Source organism: Myripristis murdjan, chromosome 14 (genome assembly GCF_902150065.1).
Source record: "Myripristis murdjan chromosome 14, fMyrMur1.1, whole genome shotgun sequence".
Lineage (NCBI taxonomy): Eukaryota > Metazoa > Chordata > Actinopteri > Holocentriformes > Holocentridae > Myripristis > Myripristis murdjan.
Genome location: NC_043993.1, coordinates 35,366,204 through 35,393,741, shown reverse-complemented (window position 1 = coordinate 35,393,741; position 27,538 = coordinate 35,366,204). Strand labels below are relative to the sequence as shown.

Genomic DNA, 27,538 nt, shown 5'->3' with positions numbered 1-27,538 from the left:
GGCTTTCTGGAAATTAAATTTGACAAATAAAATTTCACATTTAACTTTCTGCCACTCAGATGAAAATGCCCTTACACAGATCAGACCTAGCTGTGAGGATATACCACGCCGACACCAGATATCCCCTCCCTGCTCCTCCTCCCCCTCCTCTTTTCCACGATATCACTTCAGTCTTAAATGGGATGAGCATCATCAGTATCTTAGTCACGCTGAAAAATTTATTACACACCAAGGGATTATCGCTAATCCTCTAAATTAATCTGGGGAACACTAAAGAACACGATGGATTTCAGGAGATTACCGACTTTATTTTCCAGGAGTAAGGCTTAGATCAGTGATGTCCAATCATGTGCCACAGAAAGTCAAGAATATGTCGGTTTTTGTTGTAACCCAAAGACGACACCAGTGGATGGTTAGTGCAAGACTTTGAATCACTGCCTCGTATCTGATCTGACTGGACAGTACAAACAAATCCTGTTCTGACCAAAGTTATTTGACGAGAGAAACTTAAGAGGGAAAACACGGCCCCTCAATTATTGAACCAAAAAGCTGTTATGTATAAAACAATCATTTAAAGCTGCACATCTAAATTTGCAGCATTCTTTACTGCATCTAATTACATTTTCAAATGTGCTGGTTAAAATCCGATTAAACACAATATAACGTAAATAGCAGAATATCAAAACCATACAATGAACCTTGTGTAGATAGGATACTTCAACTTCAACTTATTGATTGTCATGCACACCGATGCAGGCTTATGGCCGAGTGCATTGGAGAAAAGACACACTTGAAATAGTAACAACGTATTGAAGAACTTAACCAAATACATAAAACCTTAACATGCAATCACTGACAAATTTTGTGCAATAATACTGAACTGAAAAAGTTATCATACTCTGGAAATTAACATTTTCACTCAAACACCAGAGGATTACAGTTACTCTAGAGGTAATCAAATAGGTATTTACAATAATAAATAAATAAATAAAAGTTTTTCATCAATAAAAGAGCAACAAACAAACATGCAAACCCCAAAAACACATTATTCTCATAGCTTTGGAAAGCGTACCTTAAGAGGGAAAACTACAGCTGCTGTCAGGGTTCAACTTCCAAGTGGGAGTCATCAGGTCGTAGCAGCTGAAGCACCAAGCAGCTTATTTGACTGAGAAGCTGCTGCTGCTGCTGTGTGATTGGCCAGCTGTGGATCTACACCCTCCACGCTGTAAAGTCTTCACCAACACACAACGCAAAGCACTTCGTCTGGGTGTCACATCCAGTGGCCTCCCAGGACAGCTGGGGGATCAATACTAAGATGGACAATCCCACAGATTTTATTTCACCCTCTCAGCAAAATTGATTTAGTTTAGTTTGTTGTTTTTTGGCAATTTTCTTGCTTCTCTTTATAAATACTTTTTTTGGACTAAGTTTGTGTTTAATTTTAAGTTAATTTTTTGGGCTAATTTTATGAATGATTGCTGTTTCTTCCTTTCACCATCATTCCCTCCCTTACTCCATTTCCCTTTTCCTTGTTCATTCCCTCCCTCCTTTTTTTGTTCATTACATCCCTCCTTCCTTTTCTCCTTCCTTTCCTACTTCCTGCCTTTGCATATTTGTTGTGATACAATTTCAAGTCCGGAAAACACAACAGTGCTGCTGCTTTTAGGAAAACTCATGTGGAGGACTTTATTCCGCTGATGGAAAACTGGAGTGAAGAAAGTGTGAAGGCTCTGAAAGTTCATGTTCATATCGTAGTGGAATGAATGGAAACCAGCGGCTGGAGGAGAGGGAGGAAAAATGATATTGGAGATCTAAAATACGACTGCATGGCAGCGGGCGTCGACTATCACAGAAAGGCATATAAGATCCAAACTGATTCATGTGAAACGGCAGAGTTTTGTGGACAGCTCGGTCATAGGGCGAGAGAGAACTGATTACACAGACTGGCCAGAATTTGAACTGGCCAATGCCGCAAGATTTTGTAAAACTGTTGGACAAGAGGAAGAACAGCTTAACTTTTCATGACAATTGGTCAAAATTAGGTGTGATGGTGGGTGTGGCCAACCAGGGAAAGGTGTGTAACTTCCAACTGGATTCATGAAACATGGCAAAAGTTGGTGGACAGCTTCATTATGAGGCAAGAAGGACGTGACTAACCTTTCATGGCGACTGCCAGGAGTTAAAAAAAAAAACAAAAAAAAAAAACACAAAAACACAAAACTTGATGATATGGCATCATCTGCCACAAATATTTTTATTCAAATCCAAGTTGAAATAGTGCCAGAAAATGTAATATTTTGGTTTATTTGCACAAACAATACATACATAATAGGAGAATTTTGGATCCTGTGAGAGATTACGTGGCTTGCACAAGGAAAGTGTCTTCCAAGAGTCAGTCAAAAAACAGGATGCAAGATAGAAATTTAATACTATCTTAGGTTTTTTTTTAGGGGGCTTTCTCAGATTGAGAAAAAAAACTGCTCTGACATGTAAATCATGAATAAGGTCCTGCAACATTATTGCTTAAAATTTGAATTTTCTCTGTTGCCTTTGCCTCCAACCTCCCAACATCCCAAAGCGATGCATCTGAGGTCAGTTGGAGAGGTCCGCTGATGTAAACAAGTCTGTCACTATACGTACTTACCAGCTCAAGTACAAAATAACTAATGGATAACATGAGAGAAAAGATGGAAATGAAGATATGAATGCTATCTGTCTCAGAGGAAAAAGTGCAACAGTATATTTTTGGGGGTTCTTGACTCGATGTGTTTACTTGATTTTGGTCAGAGCTATGGCTCTCCGCTCCGTGTTCTGGAACAAGGCTCGGATCAGGCTCTTCATCTCTGAACTGGAGAACTCCATAGCCAAAGGACCTTTACCTTCAGCCCACCTGTAGACAGGAAAAAAGAGACAAGTAAAGACAAAATACTGATGTCTGATGTGCCTTTACATGAATGGAGCATGACGTGGGTGACCATCTCGATAAAGCAGAAGCCATACATTCTGGCCACGGGACACTGAGGGAAATTCAGGACAGGGAAGGATGCTCCTGCTTTGGCTGGTTAGTGCAGGTTTCAGAAAGCTAAACTTGTTTTTTTTTTTTTTTTTTTCCAGAGGAGGACTAAAAATTGTCAAGTAAAAATAGATCGTCTATCCACGTATCCAGGCCAGGGTTGCTCATGGGAACAGGGCGTGTAGAGCAGCCCAGACATCCCTTTTCCCCAGGAACATCCTTGCTAAGAGTTCCCATATGATGACTGCAGTACGGCCCCTTATCAATGCCACCCTAATGTCACCAAACGGGGCGATGTCCAGACCTTGGCTGTGCTGGGCCGCTCATGTCCACGAGCACCGTGGACCCACACCAAACAAGCTCAACTGAAAAAATTCTTGTTTTACAAAGAAATCATATAAAGACCTAGAGGTGGTGATGCCCCTTATCTCTATGACCTTCCGGCCAATTTTTTCATCCAAATCCAATATTGCAACAGGTCACGGAAACATTGGTAGGAGTATAGGAGAGTATAGAAATGGGAATAGAAACACAGCAACATGTATATATCATATTCTGTGTGAGTCAAAATGCCTGTTAAAGTCAGAGTCCCTCACGTTTTCATCTCATATATACATTTTGAGAAAGATACAGATTATACTTTTATCTTTTGTCCAACAGTACCAGATGAAACCTATTTAGGTGCTAATGTTGCTGATACTACCAGCGTTGCATTCGCACTTTTAAAAGGTACGATATTTAAATGAGACTGGATTCTCTGTGCATCTTCCAGCCAAACTGCAGCCGGATCAGGTGCTTCTCAGTTTGAGGACAACAAACTTGCAGAGGACAAAAAAAGGGAACTGGAGCACGCTGATTAAGTCACAGCTTTAAATGGTGCAAAGACAGACATTTCAACACCTCTGCGTCTTCATCAGAGTCAACATCAACTCCGGTGTTTTTCAGTAAAGCATAAGCGTTGCATATTGTACACAGCATTTTATAACTTTTAGAACACCATAAATATATTCTGAGAGCTTTTCCCAAGGTTTTTAAGGGTCCACAGATACACTGGCCTGCTTTATTTATGGAAAGCTTAGTGAGAAGATGTAGCCAGCGTTTTTTGTGTAATTTAATGTAACAAAATGGACTCTGACACATACTCTAATTTAAATGTGTAAATGGCATTTTTACAGCTCTACAGTGACTTGTACAATTACCTGTTGACAATCTCCTGGAGGTTGGCTCGCAGCACAATGACAAGTTCCTTGAAGGTAATCCATTTTTTGACATAGATGGGGACCTCCTCCTGGTATTTCTTGTTCTTGTTCTCCTCAGCCAGAGGGATGAAGACCAAAGGGCCTTCCTCGATGATGGTCTGGCACAGCGTGTGGAGGTGCTCGCCATCCTCAGACGAAATATCCTGGAGACAATTCAGACGAGAGAACCCATTTGAACATGAAGAATACACATCATATTTTTTAATCAAGATAATATTTTTATCCGTTCCTGATTGTCAAGCAAACATATACAACCTAATGTTTCCATACATGTGCTGAATGCAAATTTTGCAGAGCTTTTCACAAACTAATTAAATACACAATTATTTTACTGGCTTACTTGCAGCATTTTAACCTTTAGTTCATGAAAAACATTTTTCCATGAACTAAAGGGAATGCTTTTCCAAAAAAATCCAGAATGAATCACCAAAATTTATAGAACACATTAGGCAAAACCGACGAGCATGTCCACTGCACTAAACAAACGCAGCTATGACCGGTCGAATGCCACTGAATACTGTGGCAAATTGAAATTAATATAGTTTACCATTTTATCTTGAAATTTTAATCTACCTAGTACACCTTAAATGCTAAGTTTTATTCTGTTGCTCATTTTATAGTTGTATGATGTGAAATTCTCCTACAAAAAAGTAAAAAAAAAAAAAAAAAAAATGCCAATTCCACATTCAGCCAAATACTAGCAGTACAAATAATACAAGGCTGACATTAATATTGCTTTTTAAAGCTGGTATAGCCTCATATTGACAGTCTATAGATGTAGCAGCGCATGCATAACAGAGACACTCCAATAAGCTGTTTGCCAGGTTTAACTGGCAGGTTTACATCCTGTGCAGCTGTCCTGTCATAAGGAAAGAAGCGTAGGAATACTGAACACATTAGAACGCCTACACTGCGATTATTATTATTATTATTTTTATTCATGAACTTAAAATCAACTGCAAATTAAATGCAGTAGTCATTACTCATTTTGGAAGATGACTTAATTGTATTTCTATGAGTGTTGTTGTTTTTCTTAAGGCTTTAGGACACCACAGATGTCCTACGTCAGTGATTTTTTGCATTTTAACAGGCCAGGTCCGAGGCTAAGAGACTGAGAAAAAAAAAACAAAAAAAAAAAAACACCTCAAGCATCATGATTTTGGAGATGACTTCTGTGATGGCCGTGTTGAGGAGGCTCCCCATGGCTTTGCAGTAGATGCTGACTGGCAGGACGTCCTGCCACACCGTGCCCAGCTGTTTCAGCTGATGAATGACCTGCAGTCCCACACAAAGATGAATGAGTGGATCAATGCATAGTAAATGAATAAATGAAGAGAGCAGTAATAAATGAATGAATAATAAGAAAGCCGTTCCTACACCATTACCACTAAAGGCTCATTTATGCTCCTTCACGTACAAAAATTAATTCGTCCGTTTTAAACGATGTAACCACCACTGCCCACATGCTTTCACGCCTCCTTTATGTTGTCATCATAGACTGTGTCTTTTAGACAGTCTATGGTTGGCATGGATGTTAAGCAGTAAATCCACTAGAGGGCAGCTCTGAGTCCAAAATTTCTGACAGCAACAAACATGGCAGCGGTGGAGGAGATGGAGACGGTAATAATGGAGCTGCAACAAAGAGGCAGAAGAGGAGGCAGAAGAGGAGGCGGCGTTGTAGGCGGCGGCGGTCTGTGAGGTCAGTAAACACCGTCCGTATCCGCATAGGTAATTAATGTTGAGCATAAACGAGCCTTAACAGTACCACTGGCAAAAAAAACAAAAACAAAAACAAATAGATAGATAGATAGATAGATAGATAGATAGATAGATTTTATTGTCATTGCACAATCATATACGTATAATAATGCAACGAAATAAGGGCTCAGTCCTTTCGGTGCAGGGGAGAATAGAAAGCATCGTGCATCTTGCTAGTTGAATAGCCAAATAAACAATATCCTGTCACTCCTCCCATAGGGTTTACAGTAGGTCACTTGTTTTAAAAAAAAACAAAAAAAAAACCCAAAACATTTCAGTCTCACAAGGCTCCTGTTGAATTACTTGGATTATTTTGTCTCTGAGCCATAATTTGAAAATGTGATGAATGTGCAGACTTTTAACAGGTAGGCTGCTTTGAATGAACCTTTTCCGTGCCGCAGCGGAACTGAGGAAAATTATCCTCAAGCTGATACAGAAACAGAAACTTAGAAAGCTCAACCCAGGAAAGAACAACCAGCTGGCTGTAAATTACACGGTGGAGGACCCACAGTGATGACTCACGCATGGCGATGGGTCAATTTTACAGTGAAAAAAAATAAATAAATAAATAAAAAAAAATGCATGTAATGTCAGTTAATGTCGCTTTAACTTAAAACCTAAGTTTATGTGGTTGGATGTAATGCAAAACATCACTTCCAAGGCTCTTACCTGTCTCACTGCTTTGCTGGCTGCGATGTAGTTCTCCTCATCATCCAGGTTCGAGAAGTTGCGTGCAGTGGACAGTCTCTCCAGCAGTTCGGCTCTCTGAACGTTCAGCTGTGTGAGGAAGCACTGGGCACCTGGCAAACAAATATTGCACCTTTTTTTATATATGTTTACGTTAGATATCAAAACTCCTTCAGTTAATTTTTACAGCCCACAGCAGCTGTCAGTATTGTTTTTAAACCACCAGCATTCCACTTTGACCTTTATGGAGCACGTGTTGTACCACAGGAAGGCGGAGACGTCATTGTGAGGTTAGGGTTAGATCAGGGGTGTCCAATCATGCCAACCAAGACCTCCACCAGGTGACTTCACTGATCAGCTCACCTTGTATCAGAAAGGAGGAACTGATCAGTGAAGGCACCTGGTGGAGGTCTCGGTTGGCATGAAAACCTGCAGCCTCTTGGCCCTCCATGGCTCATGATTGGACAACCCCTGACTTAGAGGCAACTAAGACTATTTTTGCTGTTGGTCATTCATCCATCAAACAGCACATGTGGACAGATTCAAAGTCAAAGTCAGATTTAGACTTTTCTCACATCAAAACTACTTTGACAAACCTCCAAAGGGCAGGTTTTTACAATTTTCCAACCGTGCACGATGATAGGGTTTTAAAAAAAAAAAAAACATACATTGCAATTAATTTTACAGATACAGCAAATGCAATATGATTCATAATTTTAGAAGGAATAATAACTTTTGCATTATAATTTTCTTTTTCAATGAAAATTATGATAATGTGATTTGCTGGGGGCTGTATCTGACAAAACTGTTTTCTTACATCTGGAAAATATAATTTTCCAGCCAGAGCATCTGTGGAGCACCACTATACTTTACTTTCAACATTTTATCACACATTTTACCTTTATCAAATAATTGCAGCTCCTGTAATTCAATTTAATATTGCAATTAAATGTTCAGCTCTCATATTGTTGCAGGACCAGTGAGATTCCAGTTCCAACAAGCAGAGTATTTTCCTCTTGGCTTTACAGATGAGCTGCAACAACATTTTTACTCTACAAGGGGAATGAAGCCCACTCAGCCCTGCTGGAGTGTATTACTGTAGAAGATGCAGCCCCTAAGACTCTTCATTACAGTTTTTCAGACTTGCAGGAGCTCTCAGATCTTGGTGGATGATGAAGAATGCACTCAAGAATAACATTAAATGAGAAAATCCCCAGTTTTAGCTGGGATTACTATCCATTTAGGTCTGTCATGAAAGGTGGCACGTTCTGTCCTCAGATATATCTCTAAACAACGCCTTTTGACAACCCTACTTATATTACATATTAAAGAATGAGAGACTGCATAAGAGACGTTTTGCTCTAAGTGGACAAGCACATACCTCATACAAATCATTACTTCCAGGCAATTTCCAATGAGCTTCATACAGTTTATGTAAAGTTATGATGAAAAAGGATCATTTCTTGGATTAAAAACAACTCACCACCTGTAATTCAAGTCATTTAATTTACTTTCTGCTCTGTTCATGTAAGAAATACAATGTGGGATGGATTTCTTGTAGGCTCAGTGTCAGTCTGTCTGCATTAAACACAAACATACAACATCGTGTCTCCAGTGGACCAGCGTTTTACTGAGGTCAGGCAGAAATTAGATGATTTATGCCCCAAAAGTGAAACTCCCTGCATGTGTGACGGTCCTGGCGAACACGATTCTATATGACATGACAACATCAAGTGAGGGAAAAAACAAAACAAAACATTCTTTTACCAAGTTTTCTGAATCCAGGCACCATGTCGACAAATGTTGCGATGCCCTCGCTGAGGGGCGGGGGCAGGTGGGGTCTGAACTGGTGGCCCAGGGTCAGCAGATGGTGAGCCAGGTACATGCAGTTGTTGTGCTGGATGGCAGCCAGATGAGGAAACTTGAGCAGGCTCTCTCTGAATGATGAAACACAGAAATGAGAGAGAGAGAGAGAGAGAGAGAGAGAGAGAGAGAGAGAGAGAGAGAGAGAGAGAGAGAAAGGGGAAAAGAGAGAAAGAGAGAGAGAGTATTTTATACCTGAACATTGAGTGAAACATTGTGGTTAAGGGCTGCATGTGATTTAATGGCAAGATCCTTACTTGTGGTACGTAGGCACGACATCATAGAACAGCTGGAAAATGTTTCTCACGGTGAAAAACAACTGCAAGGCACTGCAAAAAAAAAAAAAAGTAAATAAATAAATCAGATTTTGTAAAATTCCCAGCTACTACAAAAATCAGGTTATTATTAGGTTTCGCATTTTAGGTTTATAGCCAGTTACATAAAGAGCTTACTTCATATTTGAGTATGTCATCAGTGATATTATGAACATCTCCATGTGTCCACACATTTAAAAAGCAACACTATTTGCCATGATTCCTGCGACAGAATAAACTCAAGCTCAAGTTCATTTTAATGGAAGCAAGTGATGGAATCCTCAAGTTACTGGACAAAGATAATTAGCCAAGCTATAAACTGTGAAGTGTGGCTGACGTCAAAGTCACATCACAGTCTCTAACCCTAACCAGCTCGGCATCAGCTGTGCACTGTTCAAAAATTCAAAAATAATACAAACCACAGGGAGTTTAATGAGTGTGTGATCGGCTTAAACGATGGGTGAACTTGTCTGATTATACTGAACTCAACAAACATCTTTAAAATGTTTTCCGTCTTCAAGACTCTAGCGTGGATATTGACCATTTTGATCTCTGTGACAGTACCAGATGTATTACAGCTCCACTCACTGAATTCTGACCACTAGGAGGTAGAAACTAGAGCTCAGTTTTGATTCTGGGTTTAGAGCAGCTTGTTTGTACAAAACCGAAAGTTAAGGCGGAAAAATGCGTCTTTGGAAGTAACGGACGCATTTCACTCTCCCGAGGCTCTCGCTGGAACCTGGATTTTGGATCGACTTGGATCTCTGTCAAAATGTGGTTCAGCTACAAAGTAAACAACTGCTTTGAATGAACCTGCTCTGTCGCAGCAGTGTTTACTGCAGCTAGGGAGGCACAAATTCATCTGCAGAATGTGCAGTTTCAGAGAAATTCTGCAGAAAGTTAAAGTGGCGATCAGGGAAGAAGCTGCTTTGGGCCAAAACTTAGAAAGCTGAAACCAGGAAACAACAAAAGGCTGGCTGTAAATGAAGAGGACCCACAGTGAAGACTCTCACATTGCAAGGGCTCATTTTATTGTAAAATAATAATAATAATAATAATAATAAATTTAAAAATACCTTTGATATTGCTTAATCTAGCTTTAAATGGTGGTTTCATACTAACTCTCCTTATCTATACAATCATGTATATACTTCAATTCCATCTGTATATTTCATTTCATATTCATTACCATCTGTATATTTCACATCTCATATCTCTTTTTCTTAGGTTAGCCCTTATTGTATATTTTCAGTTTTTAGTCTTTATTGTAAATATTTAGCCTTGATTCTATTTTATCTAACTTTATTATATGTTTCTACTGTTGCTGCTGGAACACCAGAATTTCCCTGGTTGGGATCAATAAAGTATATCTATCTATCTATCTATCTATCTATCTGTCTATCTATCTATCTATCTAAATGGTTTTTAAGAGGGTGGAATATTAATGCCAAGAATTTGTTGAACTCTTACTACTCCTTCATACTTTAAGCAACAAATTTAAGATAAATGTTTAAGGTCACTACCACTGGTAAATTATCACTGGTATTAACTTTTCTCATGCCTTTTGAGATTTCTGTTTAAATCTTATGCTGTATTTGAAAGTACATATCCAGCTGGTGGTGTGTTTGTCCACTCTAGGCTTCCACACAGCGACTCAGGACTATAAACAAACCCGAGCTAAAGGTCTTAGATTTAGTGGACTGAAGACTTTTTAAGGCTTACATATAGTCTGACCAGTAGAAAAGCCAGTCAGGTTCTTGGAGCAGGATTACGTACCATTGTGGAGAGCTTCCCACAGCCTCACACAGGGTGTTCAGCACCAACTCCATCAGCTGCTGAACTGACTCACTGATGCGACAGGCTGGCAGGGACAAAGTACCAGCTGCCAGCTGCTTCACGTTGTCAAGCATCACCTCCTCCTTCCTGGCCTCCTGACTCACCCTGACCTCTGAACTCGGCACCGGCAGCTTGGGAAGAGTTACGTTGGTATTTGGTGTGATCTGACGGTGGAGGATTTAAAAACAAAAAAACATGAGACATTATCTCGTCTATGGATATGACAGATGGCTAAATCATCAAGAGAGAACCGCACTGATAAACCCAATGACAACAGTATCTATTTCATGTGAAAGAGTCTGAAGATTTCCATTCAAACTGAAAAACAGTTGCAAATTTCACTGATTAACAAAGAAATGAGAGGGGAAGAACAAGAGTTAGTGTGTATTTGTCTCCTGTGAAAGAGGTTGAAAGTTTTCATTAAAGTCAAACACCACAGTAGCTGATTTTACTCTCCAGTTTCTGTTTTAAGGGCTTTTTTTTTTTTAGAGGGGATGAAAATCACATGTGGATCCAAACTACCTCTCTGCATCCATTTGAAGGGATAAATAACTCTGTGTGGAACGATGTGAGCAACACATACAGCATATACCATTTTGTATAAAATTTATAACAAGCTGTAAGATATATGCAAAGTGGCAAACACTGTAGTCAAGTGTGGGTCATGGATAGCTGCACACAGCCTGGATCAAAGTCTCTGTATTTAAACACCAGGATGAAAATACCGAGGCTTTATTCCACTGATGGAGCAGCACAGATCTGCTTATGAGTGAGCAGATTCTCACAACACTAACGGACTTAGAGAGGAAGATGGATACTGGCGACTGGATGATGACGATTGCTTCGAGAAGCCAAACGTAATTTCCTTAGCTATATTTACTGTATATACTTGTTCTGTTCAAAATGGGACATATTATACAAATAATATCCATCTGATCTAAAATCAAACATAGATAGCGTTTTCAGAAGAAGTCCAGCTTATCGACTATCAGGGATATTTACTTCCTGCACACCTTAAGATAGTTAAATGCATTTGTATTTTGTCTAAATTTGTGATAAGTACAGTGGTGACAACACAGGTTTATATTTACTGATTTCTTGATGTTAGGAGTAGATCCTGCAGTGTGATTTATACAGATTAAGACATTATAAACATTATAAAGCTTGTGTAGTTTCCACAGGCACTGTCTTAACTACGGGGCTCAACTATGTTCATTCTGAAAAAAGTCAGATAGTGACATACCAGTTTCTAGGCCTTTGCAAAAAGCCCTTTAATCAGTGAAATCAGTTTTTTGTTTCCACTCCTCGACGGTAGAGGACTGGCCTCCACTGACTTTAAAGGAAATCTGATAGTGAACCAACATAAGTTAGGTTAAAGTGAAAGTTAGGTTAAAGCTCAGAGGGGAACGAGCTTTTGCCGTAGCGGCTCCAACACTTTGGAATCGATTGCCGCTGCACATTAGGCAGGGCTCCTCACTATCTCATTTTAAAACCCTTCTTAAAACCCACTTCTTTTCTTTAGCTTTTGATACCATGTAGAATTTATGATTTTATGATTTATGATTTTATGTGTGCATGTTTTTTTCTTTTATGCTGTGCGGGCAGTGCATTTTACAATATTTTATTCTATTAAAATTATAATTGTATTATTATTTTATTTTACTTTATTTTATTTTAATATTTTTATATATTTTATTTATTCTATCCTATTTTGTTTTATTATTTTATTGTTATTATTATTATTATTATTATTATTATGATTATGATTACTATTATTATTTTACTTTATCTGATCTTATTTTATCGTGTTATCCTACTGTGTTTTTTACCTTTTTATTCTACTTTTGTTGTGTTATTTTGTGGTGTTTTATCTTGCTGTGCAGCACTTTGGAAAACCTTGTATTTGTTAAATTGTGCTATATAAATAAAGTGGATTGGATTGGATTGGATAATCATGCTATAATGTGGTGAAAAACACGAACAGAGTCAAAAGGGATGATCTCAGGCACCGCTTAATGTCTCAAAGCTCTAATAACCAACTCGACTCTGAGCGAGGGGGTCCATCGCCAACCTCTAACGTCCAATCAAACAGTCTCACGTGAGTAAACCTACGTACCTTAACAGTGTTGTGCATCTTGGAGGTCATGAGTTTGCGCGCTGCCACAATTACATCTTTGCACTTTTTGCTGGCAAAGTGGCAGTTGACATCCCGGGCATATTTGAGCAGGTCTGTGGAATCACCGTGTAAATACTGCATCTCCTTCAGGGACTTCTCAAACTCCTCTGTCTCCTTGATCACCTTGGAAATGCACAAAAAAAAAAAAAAAAAAGGTTGGTATTAGGAGCATGAATGTGTTAATATACGAATGTCATACACGGTGTGACAAAAACCTGAGAAAACCTTACCAATCAAACTAAAAACTTTATTGTATTTTATTTATTTTACTTATGTATTTATTTTACTGCACTCTTTAGTATGTTTTTAATGTGGTTTTACTGTTTTATTGTGTTATGTGTGGCGGTTTTATGTGCTGCTATGGCATTGCAATTTCCCTGCGGGGATTAATAAAGTTTATATCTATCTATCTAAATATTCAGATATGTTAGTATCACACTCAGACATCAGTGTAAGGTAATGTATTCATTTCTTAGACCAGCAACAAAAAGAAAATTCATTTCCACTTTGACTTGTGTTAAGATGTCCCTCTGGAGCCCATCTTTCCTCTCCATACGTGATCCTCCAGCTTTAATAAATTTTTCAATCTGGATTTGGTGTTATAACTAAATTAAAAAAAAAAAAAAAAGAACAGTCAGTAAAACTAGCCTATTTCCAAATGTCACCCTGCTGCGAAATAATAAAACTTCTGTATCTCTGACATTTCATGAAGTTATATACCAACGTTAAAAGTTTTTCAGATTTGGAATCCCTTTGTTTTATATTATATTATATTTGATTCTGTGTGTGTTCCCTATGGCCTTTGACACACTTTCCATAGGGAACGTTACTACATTCTCTGCATGTGGTCCTGTGCTGTTATAGTGTTGTAGGGTCATACTGTGTTGTATTTCTCCAGCTGGCTGCTGTTGGTGGGGATGGAATAGAGCAGACATTCATGGATGATGCACTGGGAAATCTCCTCCCAAATCAGCTCTCCCAGGACAGCCGACAGCTTCTTGTCACCGATGGACACGTCTGCAAAATAAGGATGAAGGACCAAATATTACTAACTCAGACAATCAGTATGAATATGTGTTAAAAACAACTTTACGGGATACAGTTTATTTCTATGTCTGATAAAGTAAAGTTCAGTTTTGAGGTGAATAACCAAGAGTCATGAATAATCAATAACCACAAACACACACACTCACAAAAAAGAAGCAGAACTATTCAAAATCATGATTTTTTTTTTCTGTTATTTAAATGTTAATGTGGTGATATCTGCAGGTTTAGGCGAGTTGGATTTTAGAAATAGTCCAACATACACTCAGTGGCCACTTTATTCAACTGCTGTGCCATAAAGTTTCCTCTCCTGCTGCCTATAATGCTCAGCTTGTCTTGTTGTCACGGTAACAGAGGTGTACATTCACTTCACTGTTTGGCATTGAGCTCATAGTTAGTGCTGCTGCTGGACTGGACTGCATTTTATTGAGAGCTGTTTCCACTATTCTGTCCCCCTCATTGTGTATAAATAGGGAGGACAAAAAATCAGAAACCCCTCTCAGTATAATGCAGTCCAGTAGCAGACCTCTGCAAACTACAACCTCAGAAATAAACACAGAATTAAAGTGACACATTCTGCACAATGTCAACACAAACTGAACATTATCAACTTTGTTAAAAGGTGGAGTTTATGGCCGAGCTGCTGTCAGACTGGACAGGTAAAAGAAATGAAATAACAAATCAAATGTCACATCAACACTTGCAGCCGTACCCAGCAGGTTGGAGTGCAGCGTCTTGAGCACCAGGATGAGTTTGCTGTAGACTTGTGACGGAGTCGATCGCTCCTCGCTGCTCTCCTCCAGACACTGCAAGGCCAGGCTTGTTGCATCGTCTTGCTCCGTCACCTTCACCGACAGGGAGGGGTACATCACCAACGGCTTCAACATGTTCTTCAACAGGATCTGACCTGAGGGGTGACAATCAGCCATGACTGGGTTAGCAGTGGAAGAACTGACAATGCTAGATTACATTTATTTACAGGGCTGTGTGATGTGGACAAAATCTTCTATCACGATATGGATCATGTCATATCTTAATGAGATTAAAAAAAAAAAAAAGTCTATTCAAAAGAACAATAATTCTGTGAACTAAATGCGAATGAAAGGCACTTTTTCTTTTCTCCTTTTATTTGGGAGAGTCACTGAAGAGAGCTGTGGCTTGGTTTTGCTTTCAGCATCTTTTTCTTTTGGCTCTCACTGTACTGCCTATCATGGTTCTTCTCCAAGTGGTAGAAGGCATTCCACCAAAAGAGAGAGAGAGAAAAAAAAGGTGTAATATGCTGGATTGGTTCTAAACTAGCACGCACAGAGCAGGTAAAACATTGCAGAGTTAAAAAGATAACTGAAAAACAGATCATTTCCTTATTTTTATATACATATACATAACCCAAAACCAGTTTTTCGTGTCTCGTCAACCGGCTGGAGCTGAGGAGGTTTGCGAATCTGTTCTGCTGATGTCAGCTCATCCCCAACTTCTACAGACTGCGAGGTGTCACTACGTTCACTGTGAGAAATAAATCAATATTGCTCTGGAGTGAGCGTTTTGTCTCATTGGACACAGCCATGAGTTCTGCTGTTTCTATTTGAGCTTCATTAGTGTAGGGTTAATAAAAATCCCTCTGCTGTCAGTGGATCCTAAAGACCATGTAAACACAGTCAGTGACTGTGTTTACATGGTCTTTAGTATCCCGGCTTTGATCGGGTTTTTTAAGTATCCCGTTTTTGTGTTCGTGCATGTAAACACTGCAAAAACGCAAAATCTTACCAAGATTATTTGTCTTATTTCAAGTCAAAAATGTCTTATTACTAGTCAAAATATCTCATTACACTTAAAATAAGACATGATCACCTCAGAAGTAAATTGTTTTTAGACAATTTTCACTTGTTTCAAGTGAAAATTCACTTGTTTCAAGAGAAAATCTGCTTGTTTCATTGGCAAAATTTGCCAGTGGAAAAAGTGAAAATTCACTTGAAATAAGTGAAAATTAGCTAGAAACAAGAAACAAATTTTGCCAATGAAACAAGCAAATTTTCACTTGAAACAAGAGACAAATGTCTAAAAACAAGTTACTTCTGAGGTGATCATGTCTTATTTTAAGTTTAATGAGATATTCTGACTAGGAATAAGACATTTTTGACTTGAAATAAGACAAATAATCTTGGTAAGATTTTGAGTTTTTGCAGTGAACACCATATCCCAAATTCAGAAACCGGGTTATGACCTTATCCCGATTTCAAGAAACCTGGTTTTGCCACCTGGAGTACTCCGATAGAAGCTGAGATACTGGAGTATGTACACGCCTTATCCCGGTTTCTGACGGCTGCCCACCGTGTGCGCAGGCGCCAGAGTGACGCACCAGATAAACAAGCAACATGGCGGCAACGAGAGCTTCCCATTTTTGGAGCGACAAAGAGACTGAACTTTGCCTGAAAATAATGAAAGAACTCAACATGACTACTGGCGCTTTTCCACTAGCAGCTACTCGGCTTGCCTCGGTTTCGGTCGTACTGAATAGAGCCAACCCGTGTGGAGCCGAGTACGTGCTCGTGGAAAAACGCCATACGTGTTTAGATGGCAGAAGACACAGAAATGCCGACCTGTTGTGGACAAGCTACAAGGTGCTGGTTTTCCACCTCGCACCGTTGAACACGTTAGGTCGCGGTGGAAAATAATGAAGAAGCACTACTGAGTATTTACTAACGCTGAGCCCACTAGAAGCCACAGAGGTCTCATATTGGTCTAAATATAATAAATATATCACACTTCCCACTCAATCTGTCGTAAACAAAAGACGTAAAAGGCGTAAGACACGCCTGCGCAGAGAGGATGCAGTGATCAGAAAACGGGTTACTGGTATTTATCATGTATACAGGGATATGAATAACCGGGTTTCTCTGTGTGCCATGTAAACATCATATCCCTGATCTGCTCAAAGCCGGGATAAGCCTCAAAACCGGGATACTAAAGACCATGTAAACACAGTCAGTGTTTTAGTGATCACTGAAATGTGACACTCGCTGCTGCCACACTCCTGCATAGGATTAAACTGAAGCTGTGTTATTACTGTGTGTGTGTTATGCAGTCAGTTTACGTTGTTTGCGCTCATGTGTGCGGTGCAGAGGAACGCTGGGCATCGTCCAAATTACGCAAAATAAACTGCCGTAATTAGCAGAACGAGTTGGTTTGTGACACAATAAAATGAACGATAAAGCCTAACATGGAACAACAGATGATTTTCTGCTGTCGCACGATATATATATCATCATACTGCGCAGCCCTCGTCTCGGACACACTTTACAAAGTACCAGAATTCTTATATCCAAACGACGTCTAAACACCAGAAGAAGAACCGCCTTTTTAGGTCAACGTTCCTCATCTTGAGTCCTGTTATGGAGTTTCGTTCTGCGTCAGGCTCCTCCATGCCTGCTCGTTGTTCGAGCCCTTGTGCAGTAACCGTGCGTTCAAAGACAACTAGGAGCTCCGACTGAATGACATAGCGTTAAAATGCTCCCTTCAAGTGGCTTTTGTGAAAATAACGATAGAAACGATGGAGGCAAATCATCGACGGTAGCCCCTCTGTCGTCCTGCGATATGTATCGTAATATCGCAAAACCCTATTTCACTGCGCCACTGTCATGATTTGCTGGTTCGATGTCGTTTACTCTGTCCACATCTAAGGTGGTCAGCTAATAGCTAAAGCTGACCACAACTCTATTTTATGGCCAAAATGTCTTACACTCTAAAGGTAGAACAATTTGGTTAGACTATCTAGTGTTTAGATATGTATGAGCTTATGAGTTTTGCTGAACTGGCTCTGACCAGTTTCCACAGACCGGTCCATAATCCCACAGGCACTTGATAAATATAAGACAACTTCATTACTTCAGCAGCAGAAAAATAACATGAGGAAAAACAGAAGACCTGAATACAACACAGCGGGAAACATAAATAGTAACTGAGATGCTTCGATGAACACGGCATGCCTGAAAGGAAACAGCACACGTGAATGACATTAATTGAAAGAAAGTGTCAAGAATGTATTGAAGAAAGGAAAAAGAAATAAATATAGTAATGCAATGGAAAAGAACTGAATCTTTCAGGGTGACAAGTGTTGCTTGATCTTACTGAAAAGTTTGATCTTGTGCTGAAGGTCTCCCTGCACGGCCAGAGCCTGGAGGACGCGGCAGAGCAGATCAGGCGGTTTCTGCTCCTCGTTCTTGCTGCTTCCATGGCTGAGGTTCAGCTCGACCTTCAGGAAGGACTTCAGATCTGCAGGCTCTGGGTAAAAAAAAAAAAAAAACATGCAACAGTCACTACTGGTGCTGCATGTTACTGCTCTACCTGCTTTTTTAGCTTTCCATCAGGCTTTGCGACAGTATCTGGTATTGGATACTAACAGGAGCAGATAGTAAAGTGTGACATGAAACGCTGCAGAACACTGACTGGTCAGAGAGAAACCGAACAGTTCTTCTGGTTGCTATTTACAGCCTGGGATACAATAGTTAACTCTCCTATTATGTTTGGGGCCAATTTGACCCCATTCAGTGTTTAACGTCTCTAAATAAATGATTAACATCATTTTTTTTGCTTCATATTTAATGACTTTTCCTAATGTAATGGGCACTACAGGGTAAAGATGAAATTCACATGTTGATATGTTTTCAATGTCCTGTACACATTTTGTAACGCATCGCTTATAAATAACAAAAATCTGTACTTAGAAATAATATAAAGCCATTAAAACACCAAAAATTAATATTTATTTCCAGTTTTAGGTCAGTCAGTGAGATTTTATGGTGATTTGCATATTTTTCCATTGTCGCGTAATAGGAATACTGGATGTATAAATGGGGGCGGGGCGGGGGGTTATGTTTTACTTAAAGGGCTATTTAGGTCGTCAACAAAGAAACATAAAGTACCTGACACATAAACTTTGGTAACAATTTTAGTTATAATAATTTTGTGGAGGTTTAAACTGCTGGCATCAAATTGAGCCCAAACATAAAAGATGTTTGTTAATTTGAACATAACAGGAAGGTTAACGATCTATCCGGGTGTTATAGCAACATGAATCAGGCAAAGCAACCATTTAGAGTTGATCTTGCTGATTTAAAAAAAAAAAAAAGTTTGGCTCTGGTAAAAAAGGGAGAAAACACTTGTCAACACGCCCACAAGGCTTCACTGTGAGGGGGTACTATGTGCAATGGAAACAAAATCCAGAAACGTGAGTGGTGCCAAAAGTGAGTAGAGCCGAGGCGAGTAAGTCAGATGGAAAAGCCTTTAGTTGCTGTTGGTTGTTAGTTTGAGCTGAAAGACTTCAGAGTAGAGAAGGACTTTCACAAACTGAAGTGAGACAATCTCTAGCCAAGTTTGACAAACTGACTGGTTAAGAGTAGAGATCAATCAATTCCTGCTTCCGATAATTTTCATATTATCTGAGTACAAAAAAGAAATCACACTGGGTTGAAAGTAAAGCCAGTTCTGTGCAGTGGTCCTCTCTCTGATATAATTTACATGAACAAACCACAGAACTAGAGTTATATGCTAACATAGTTTTACTTATTTGTATTTACATACATTTCTGTCCTTGTCATCAATAGAGTGAACTGTCCCCCAAAAAATTGGTAAGTACAGGAACGATAAATCAGAAGCATCCCTTCAAACACCTGTGTGTGTTTAGGACGCAGCACGGCGTCATGCAGTCTCAACAACCAAAGCAAGTGGCATCACTTCTTTGGCCTTCTGTCCCTGTTACTGGAATAAAGCTAAACTTCAGGATCATGACTTAATTTCTCTGTCAAGTTACTTGGGAAACTTTTGCAAGAAATGCCTGCCTGCCAAAACCCACAGCACTCGACAAAACAGACAGTCGGTGACAGGGAAAGGTGACGTTCGCTGGCATTAGCTCGGTACAGTCACTGAGCGGTGGAGCAGCTGAAACAGAGCGGATTTGGAAACGTTTCCTCCAGCACAGATTAACAGCCCACGAGTCTGTGCTGTGCATTTACTATTTTGCTTCCATATAGCGGACTTTATGAAGTTGGCACACGATATAATGTCTGAAGACTCTTACCTTTAGAGGAAGGTAACTTCCAGATGGCTAGCCGCTTCCATTCATCTCCCAAGATGTAAATGAAATTTTCTCTTTGCACGGTGAGCTCTGAGCTGAGGGCTCTGAGCAGCGGCAGCTCTGAGCTCTTCCAGTCCTTCAGGGACTCCACGCTGGCCTTTGCCTTCCAACAGGACATCACAGGACCCCAGTTATTATTACTTTACTCATTTCAAATATATTAAAATCAAAGAATGCACCACTTAACTCATTTTCATAAACGTGACCTTTACACTGGAACAGTAATCGATAAATCAGAGAAAACAAACTGAGGCTGTGAGTCCATGATGGAGGCCCTTCTTACCCTTTGCAGCTGCTCGGCTGCACTGACGTACTTCTTCTCTAGCACAGCTTTGTTGAAGTCCTCCATCGCACTGTGAAACTGAGACAACAGGAAGACATGACAGCATGACGAGGCAGCTGTTTCTGATCATACACCCAGACTGTGGGACACATTGCCAACGGATATTAGAGGCAAATTCACTTAATTATCATTATTGCATCTTTAATAGCTGAATACTAGTTGGACTTGTTAGTGTCACTGACCAAAAACAGTTTAAATAATAACGTAATACAACGACTAATATCTCTTTGGGCAAAATTGAATCGTAGGCAACTGGACTTGTATTTGTCTTAGGAAGACGTTTCGCCTCTTATCCAAGGGGCTTCATCAGTTCATGCGCATCGATCTTTCTAGTCCGCACTAGTCTGACAAAGACAGTGGGGAAACATCAGTCGTCAAGAAACGACTAATATGACTATTTAGTATGTACATAGAGTAATGTAATTCAATCGCACGACTTTTAATGAGTAACTTATTACATTTTGAAAGTAATTTCCCCAACGCTGTTTGTGGCCCAAAACAGTCAACTGGCAAAATCTATGATAACAATCATTTATTTAAGACGGGCTTCATAAAGTTTCTGTATTATAGGACATGAAGTTTTTAGTGCTGAGTTTTCAAGATTCAAGAACTTTATTTGCCATTTGTGCATACACACACAAAGGAACTCTTGTGCGGTCATTCAAAGACTCAAGTTAAAAAGACACAAGAAAGGCACATAAATCTATAAAAAAGACATACTTCTATAAAAATAAAGTGCATAAAAGCCTATATAAAAAGGGGGAGATGTAATCATTGCACAGGCCCAGGAGACAGTATAATAAATACACTAAATAAATAAATAAATACATGAGACAATATAATACAATGGGTTATGTTGCACTATGCCCGTTTATATGAACATCAACAGCGTACCTCCTTCAGGTGTCCGAGCATGGATATGATCATGGTGTTTTTCTCCAGCTGCTGCTTCAGTTTTGCATACTCAGCCATGGCCACATGGATGTTCTCCTGTACCTGTGTCCACATACACACACACATACACACACACACCAAACAACATCCAACTTTACACAACATGACATTAAAAAATGCTATGCAGCCTCATCACTGTACCTACCACACTGCAAATGAATGCTTTCTTTGCTGCCTTGCTGTGGGTTTGTTGTGTAGCGGGGGCTTTATCTCAAACTGACCATTTATTCTGCTACATGCTGCAGTTTTACAGAGCAGAAGACCTTGCATCTAACGTTTTTTGAATGCAGCCTTACTTTCATTACTAAAGCTGGCGACAAAAGCATGGGGAGGCTTATTCCTTTGAAACTTCAAAATAAAAGCATCTATGTCTGTGTAGTTTGAAACAGTACTTTCAGTATATTCTCCTCTAACTGTAAATACTGTAAATAGTAGGTCTTTTACATTTCTTCATGTACAGTTTAATCTAAACATTAATTGCCTTATTCAATTATTTAAATCAAATAAGTTGCAACTGGGTTGTAGGCTAATGTTAGCAGGTTACATATACAGTGCCTATAAAAAATATTCAACCCCTAGTATGTTTTTCCTTTTTGTTGCTTTTGGTCAATATAATTTGGGCTTTTTGGGCAAGACTTTACTCAAAAAAAGAAAAAAACTCTTTAATGGAAAAGTGAAAACACATTTCTACAAAGTAATGTCAAGTGCTTAAAAATATATCATTTAAAATAAGTGACTGCATAAATATTGACCCTCCTTAAAGTGACTGACCTAATTCAACAGAGGTCCAGCCAACTGGTGCTGGCAGTCTCACAGGTGGTGAAACGGAGATCACCTGAGTGCAGTGAATGTGTCTCAAGTGATTGCAGTATAATGACACCTGTGTCCTGAAGGTCCAGCCACCGGTTCATCAGTATTCCTGGCTACAATCACACCACGAGGACAAAAGGACACTCCAAGCCACTCAGAGAAAGGGTCATTTAAAAGTATAAGTCAGGGGATGCATGCAAAAACATGTCCAAGTCACTGAACATCACCTGGAGCTCAGTTAAATCCATCACTAAGAAATATGAGGGATATGGCACACATGTGTAAATCTGTCTCTGAACACCACAAGTCTTCTTCACCAGTCGAAGCTTTACGGCAGAGTGGCAGAGAGAAAGCCACTGTTGGAGAAAGCTCACATTAAATCTCGACTAGAGTTCGCCCCAAAGGCATGTCGGAGACTCCGGAGTCAACTGGATGACGGTTCTTTGATCTGACGAGATCAATATTGAGCTTTTTAGCAATCAGACTGTACGCTATGTTTGGCAAACACCAAACATCACCACAACGCACCATCCCAACCAGCATCACGTGGTGGGGAAGCTTCTCAGCAGCAGACCCTGGAGGGCTTGGAGAGGTAGAGGGGAAAATCAACACAGCAAAACACAGGGCAAACCTGAGGGACAATCTGATTCAGTCTAAAAGAGAACGGCGACTCGGGAGATTTATTTTTCCCAGCGAGACAATGACCCGCAGCGTACAGCGAAAGCTACACAGAAATGGTTTAAAGACGTCAGGGTGAACGTTCTGGAGCGGCAGAGTCAAAACCCAGACCAGCAGCAAACAGAGAAATGGTGGCTGAACCCAAAAAAAAAAAAAAAAAAAAAAAAACACATTCATGCCCGATTCCCTGTCCAGCCTGACAGAGCTTGACCAGATGGGAAAATTTCTGCAGTCACTTATTTTACATTACATTAAAGAGATTTTTTTGTACATTCTTGTAAAAAAAAAAAAAAAAAAAGCCAAATTGTTTTGACCATGACTCAAATTACAGAAGCAATAAAGGTGGAAAACATCAAGGAGGGTGAATACTTTTTTACAGGCACTGTGCAGTAGGGCTGTACAATATGACCAATATCTCATATCACAATATATGTCATTTCATATCCTATAACAATGTATCATGATATGGCACATTTTTTTAAGTTACACGGGTAAATAGTTTATATTAAATGACAACATGGAAAGGCCTATTTCTTATTACATTTTGAGGTATATACTTGACAAATAATCAAATAAATAATATCTGAACTTCAGTTTGTTTATAATAACATCCAGTTTGAGACGTACCTCGGAGTCGATGCATGTTTTGAGAGTATCGATTTCCTTGGAGAGCTCATCGACCTGTCCCATGAGCTCCTCAGATCCCTGAAGACACGGCAGGAACTCATTATACCTTTTGTTGATGGTGTCGCACACTTCCTCCTGGGAAAAACACATGCAGAAACGTCATTATGTGGCACTTCACACATATTACAACCGCTGAGTCAGATGAGGACGGAAGGCTCTACACCACAAATATTAAAACGCTAAACTATTGGGACACAGTCAGTGATCTTCAATGCATGAGCAGCAGGTAACTAAAGGAGCTATAAATTGTTTTCCTTAACCTGTGCAAGAGTTATGCCGCCTATTTTCACATTAAGATCCCTCATAGAAGTGTGTGTGTGTTTGTCAGATAAATACATACTTATAGCTACACCCATTGTATATAGTTGGGCCTTGAAATTTGGCTTTTAAACTTAAAATCACCGGTCAGGATTAAAATAAACTGTGTTAAACCTTAAAGGCAATTAAGGTTACGGGAGAAGTCCACCTCTGCAAGCGCTCATCATCACTCTGCCCAGATTCAATGAAATCATTAGAATTAGGAAATCTTCACTCAGAATTCTGATATCTAATTCAAGATACCTACAACGCCACTCCGACAGGTCAAAACTGAATTAAAGTCCCTGCAATGACGTCATTTGACTCGTGACACGTCCTAAATCACAACTGCAGATATGTGTGGGCCATTCCATATAAAATCAGCCAATTCAGAAAAAAAATCCCACTTGACCCCCTCAGAATCAGCTGATTTTTTTCTACAATATCTTTTGCATACTCAGTGAGACCATGCAGAATTTTTTATTCATACTATGAATATTTTGAGTTACAGCTCCTCAAAGTACATAGGGTTAGATCGATTTTTTTTTATTATTCATGCTCTTTTTTCTTGCATTTTTCAGCCCTCATAACTTCATTCCTAACAGAGAGAGCCACGTGAAACTTTCTGTTTTTTCTTCAACACAGTTTTTTCTGTAACTAACTTTGAGCATCAATATCTTGGGAAAAATTAAAGTTTCAACAGCAAATCTGGACCAGTTTCATGTCTGTGACACAAGACAGAAACAAACGTTGGTATCCGGGATGTGTCTCATGTTTACTGATAATTCAGAGAAAATTGGAAAAAAGGGCATTTTGGTAAACTTTCAAAGGTCATATCACCATTTGGGACACGTGGCTGGTAAACAAGTTGTTGTATTTGTGTAATTATTAGCAACGTTTTGATATCGGGCTCGTGTTAAAGCCATGATTCCCTCTGTGTCAAGAAAATTTCCATTACAGGCATATTTTAACACTCCTGAATGCAGCTTATAGCTACGAAATGAACAATGGTGTTCACATGTTTCATGCAACAGAACAAATGACAAGAGTTAATCGATCCAGTCTTTCAAATTCTGCTCTGATAATGCCGAGTTCTTGTTCTGTCAGTTTGTACTGTCGCCTGTTTCCGTCACCAGACTGTGAACAACACTGATGATGTGCATCCTGGCATCCAGCACCTGTTTTTTTCCCACAGAGTCAGGAAAACGATCACACAGGACCTTTTGACTTCATCAAGTCTAAATTAGTATATTCAGTCTCGACATCTACCACTACTCCAAGGCCACACACTGACCAGTACTGACTCGCCTGTTTGAGAAAATAAAATAGACAAGTGAATCTAAAATCAGAATCAGAATCAGAAATAGTTTATTGATCCCTGAGGGGAAACTGGGTCAGTTGTAGTTGCTCAGATTCTCAAGAGAAGACTTAAATTATAAGAAAATATAAAGAAATACGACATACACAAATACGTGTCTTGCATATTTTAGAATGTTTGTGCATTATGCATAAGTTGAATCAAAGATTTGTGCATTAATCCTAGAAATATTACAACAAATACAGAAACAAAATCTGAGCATATGTTAAAAACAAACAAACAAACAAAAAAACAGTATAACTTATATACATTTTACATGCAGATACAAGCAACTGCATTGTAGATATTTACTGAAAACAAGAACAGCCGTGCTTGTAATGATTTTGCAGTGGTTATGTCCAGATTACAGCTCGTTTCGTGGTGATAACCGGCTGCTCTGATCTGTCACGGCCGGCAGATGTGCAGCAACACCCGGCTGGCGGTCCGCTCGGTGACGTGGAAGTTAAACTTTACCCACAACTGTGTGTTTGTGTGGCAGAAACACTTCCCACGGCTGTGCTGACATTAGAAGTCAAGCCAAATGTCTGCAGGAACATGTACCCAGCGTGGCATTAAACCATCACGGAGTGCGGGGCGGTGCGGTGCGGTGCGGGGTGTAAACACAGCCGCGCGTTAGCCACTTAGCACGGCTAACGCTAGGCTAGCCCGGGGCTCACCTTCGTGTACTCCACCTTCCGTGACATCTTGCTTATTTTTCCGGACAGGTCTTCTTTCTCCAGTTTCCCGGAGCTGGCCAGAACTTCAGTCACAAACGAAGCCATGGTCTGTCCGTCTGGTTTAGTTTGCTGTTGTTTTACTCGGCTCTGCGGATTAGCATCGCACTTCTCAGCAGACACTCCTGCTAAGCTCAGGACCCGCCAGACACTTTCTTCTTCCTCTCGTGAGATTTACGGCAGCGCAGGCGCCTGTAGGTGCAGTAGCGCCACCCACTGGCTGCTGCAGCAAAATAAACTTTAAGGCCATCAATTCTACCTTTTAACAAAGTTTATCATGTTCAGTTTGTGTTGACATTGTGCAGAATGTGTCACTTTAATTCTGTGTTTATTACTGAGGTTGTACTTTGCAGAGGTCTTGTACTGGACTACATTATATTGAGAGGTGTTTCTGATTTTTTGTCCTCCATATTTATATACAATGATGGGGACAGAATAGTGGAAACCGCTCTCAATAAAATGCAGTCCAGTCCAACAGCAGCACTAACTATGAGCTCTATGCCAAACATAGAAGTGAATGAACACCTCTATTACTGTGACAACAAGTCAAGCTGAGCATTATAGGCAGCAGGAGAGGAAACTTTATGGCGCAACAGCTGGGTTGGATTAGATTAGATTAGATTAGATTATACAAGTGGACCTGATAAAGTGGCCACTGCATTTTTGCTGAAGTATTGTCCCTAGCTACTTTTTAAATCACATCCACTACAGTGCAAATTTTTTAGGCTCACTATAAGAATCAGAGAGTGGACAGACTTAAATTGGCAATTTGTGGAGTCTTTCAAAACTTGTAATCTGGATCATAATGGTCTGTGTTAGGAATGCCATGCTCTTCTTTGCTCTTCTCTTCAGCCTCTCTCCTACCTGCCTTCACCCTTAGGGGGTGGAGCCATCGACACGTGGATTTAATTCCACAGAGGTTATATGGGAGGTTCAGCTTCCCTCAGCACACCCTCGTGGGGTGTTGGGTTTTGTTATTTTAGTTTGGGTTGGAGGTTTCCGGTAGTCTAGTTATCGGATTTTGTTTGGGAGAGTTTAGTTACCCTTTTTTCTGTTTTGGTAGTCTAGGGGGAAGTGCTGGGTTCACACGGCCCATTGTGTGGCTGGCCAGGTTGTTCCCCCTTCCTTTTGTTGAGTTTGGCTGGGACCTCCAACCCTTTTTGGTTTGTTTCTTTTTCTTAATATTGTTTGTCTCTATAATCAACTTTTGTTTAAATGGAAATTCAGTTGTGCCGTCCATCTTTATGTTATGTCCTCTCTGAGCCAATTGTCTTTGTGTTGAGAGGCCGTAACAGTCTGGATAATCAAAAAAAAAAAAAAAAAAAAAAAAAAAAAAAATCCAATTTTTTTATACACAGGATCAAATTTATATTTTTGATTTTGACCCAGTTTTTCCAAATATTGTCAGTTTGGACAAGCTGATCCAGATTTAGGATACATTTAATGCCGCTCAATGTTGCTATCTGTTGTAGCCTACATGTGATAGGCCTAGCTAATCTGGTAATAAAAGAGAAATCATTAATCTACCTTCAAGAGAGGAGTCATTTTTATTCTCAATCTACAAAGTTATTAAGTGTAACTAACACAACAGCATTTCT

General features: G+C 39.6%; 1 protein-coding gene across 1 annotated transcript; it reads right to left on the bottom strand.

Moving 5' to 3' along the window:
• Positions 1-2,221: 2,221 nt before the first annotated feature.
• On the bottom strand, positions 2,222-26,091 carry zw10 (zw10 kinetochore protein). Its single transcript, XM_030069068.1, has 16 exons — positions 25,884-26,091; positions 23,493-23,627; positions 21,318-21,419; positions 20,364-20,441; positions 20,024-20,183; positions 18,076-18,228; positions 14,663-14,857; positions 13,787-13,923; positions 12,847-13,029; positions 10,671-10,894; positions 8,838-8,909; positions 8,485-8,654; positions 6,700-6,830; positions 5,416-5,547; positions 4,213-4,415; positions 2,222-2,890 (listed from the first exon to the last, which is right to left on the bottom strand). Exons 1-16 carry the CDS (start codon positions 25,986-25,988, stop codon positions 2,770-2,772), a joined length of 2,301 nt encoding a protein of 766 aa, XP_029924928.1. The 5' UTR covers positions 25,989-26,091; the 3' UTR covers positions 2,222-2,769.
• Positions 26,092-27,538: the final 1,447 nt, after the last annotated feature.

Bases quoted from the DNA above. Each gene is read 5' to 3' on its own strand.
- zw10 (XM_030069068.1), bottom strand. From the start codon at position 25,988: ATGGCTTCGTTTGTGACTGAAGTTCTGGCCAGCTCCGGGAAACTGGAG. The intron at 21,420-23,492 runs GTACGTCTCAAA...ATGTGGACACAG, and splicing joins AAACATGCATCGACTCCGAG to GTACAGGAGAACATCCATGT. The intron at 5,548-6,699 runs GTAAGAGCCTTG...GTGGGACTGCAG, and splicing joins CCAGCAAAGCAGTGAGACAG to GTCATTCATCAGCTGAAACA.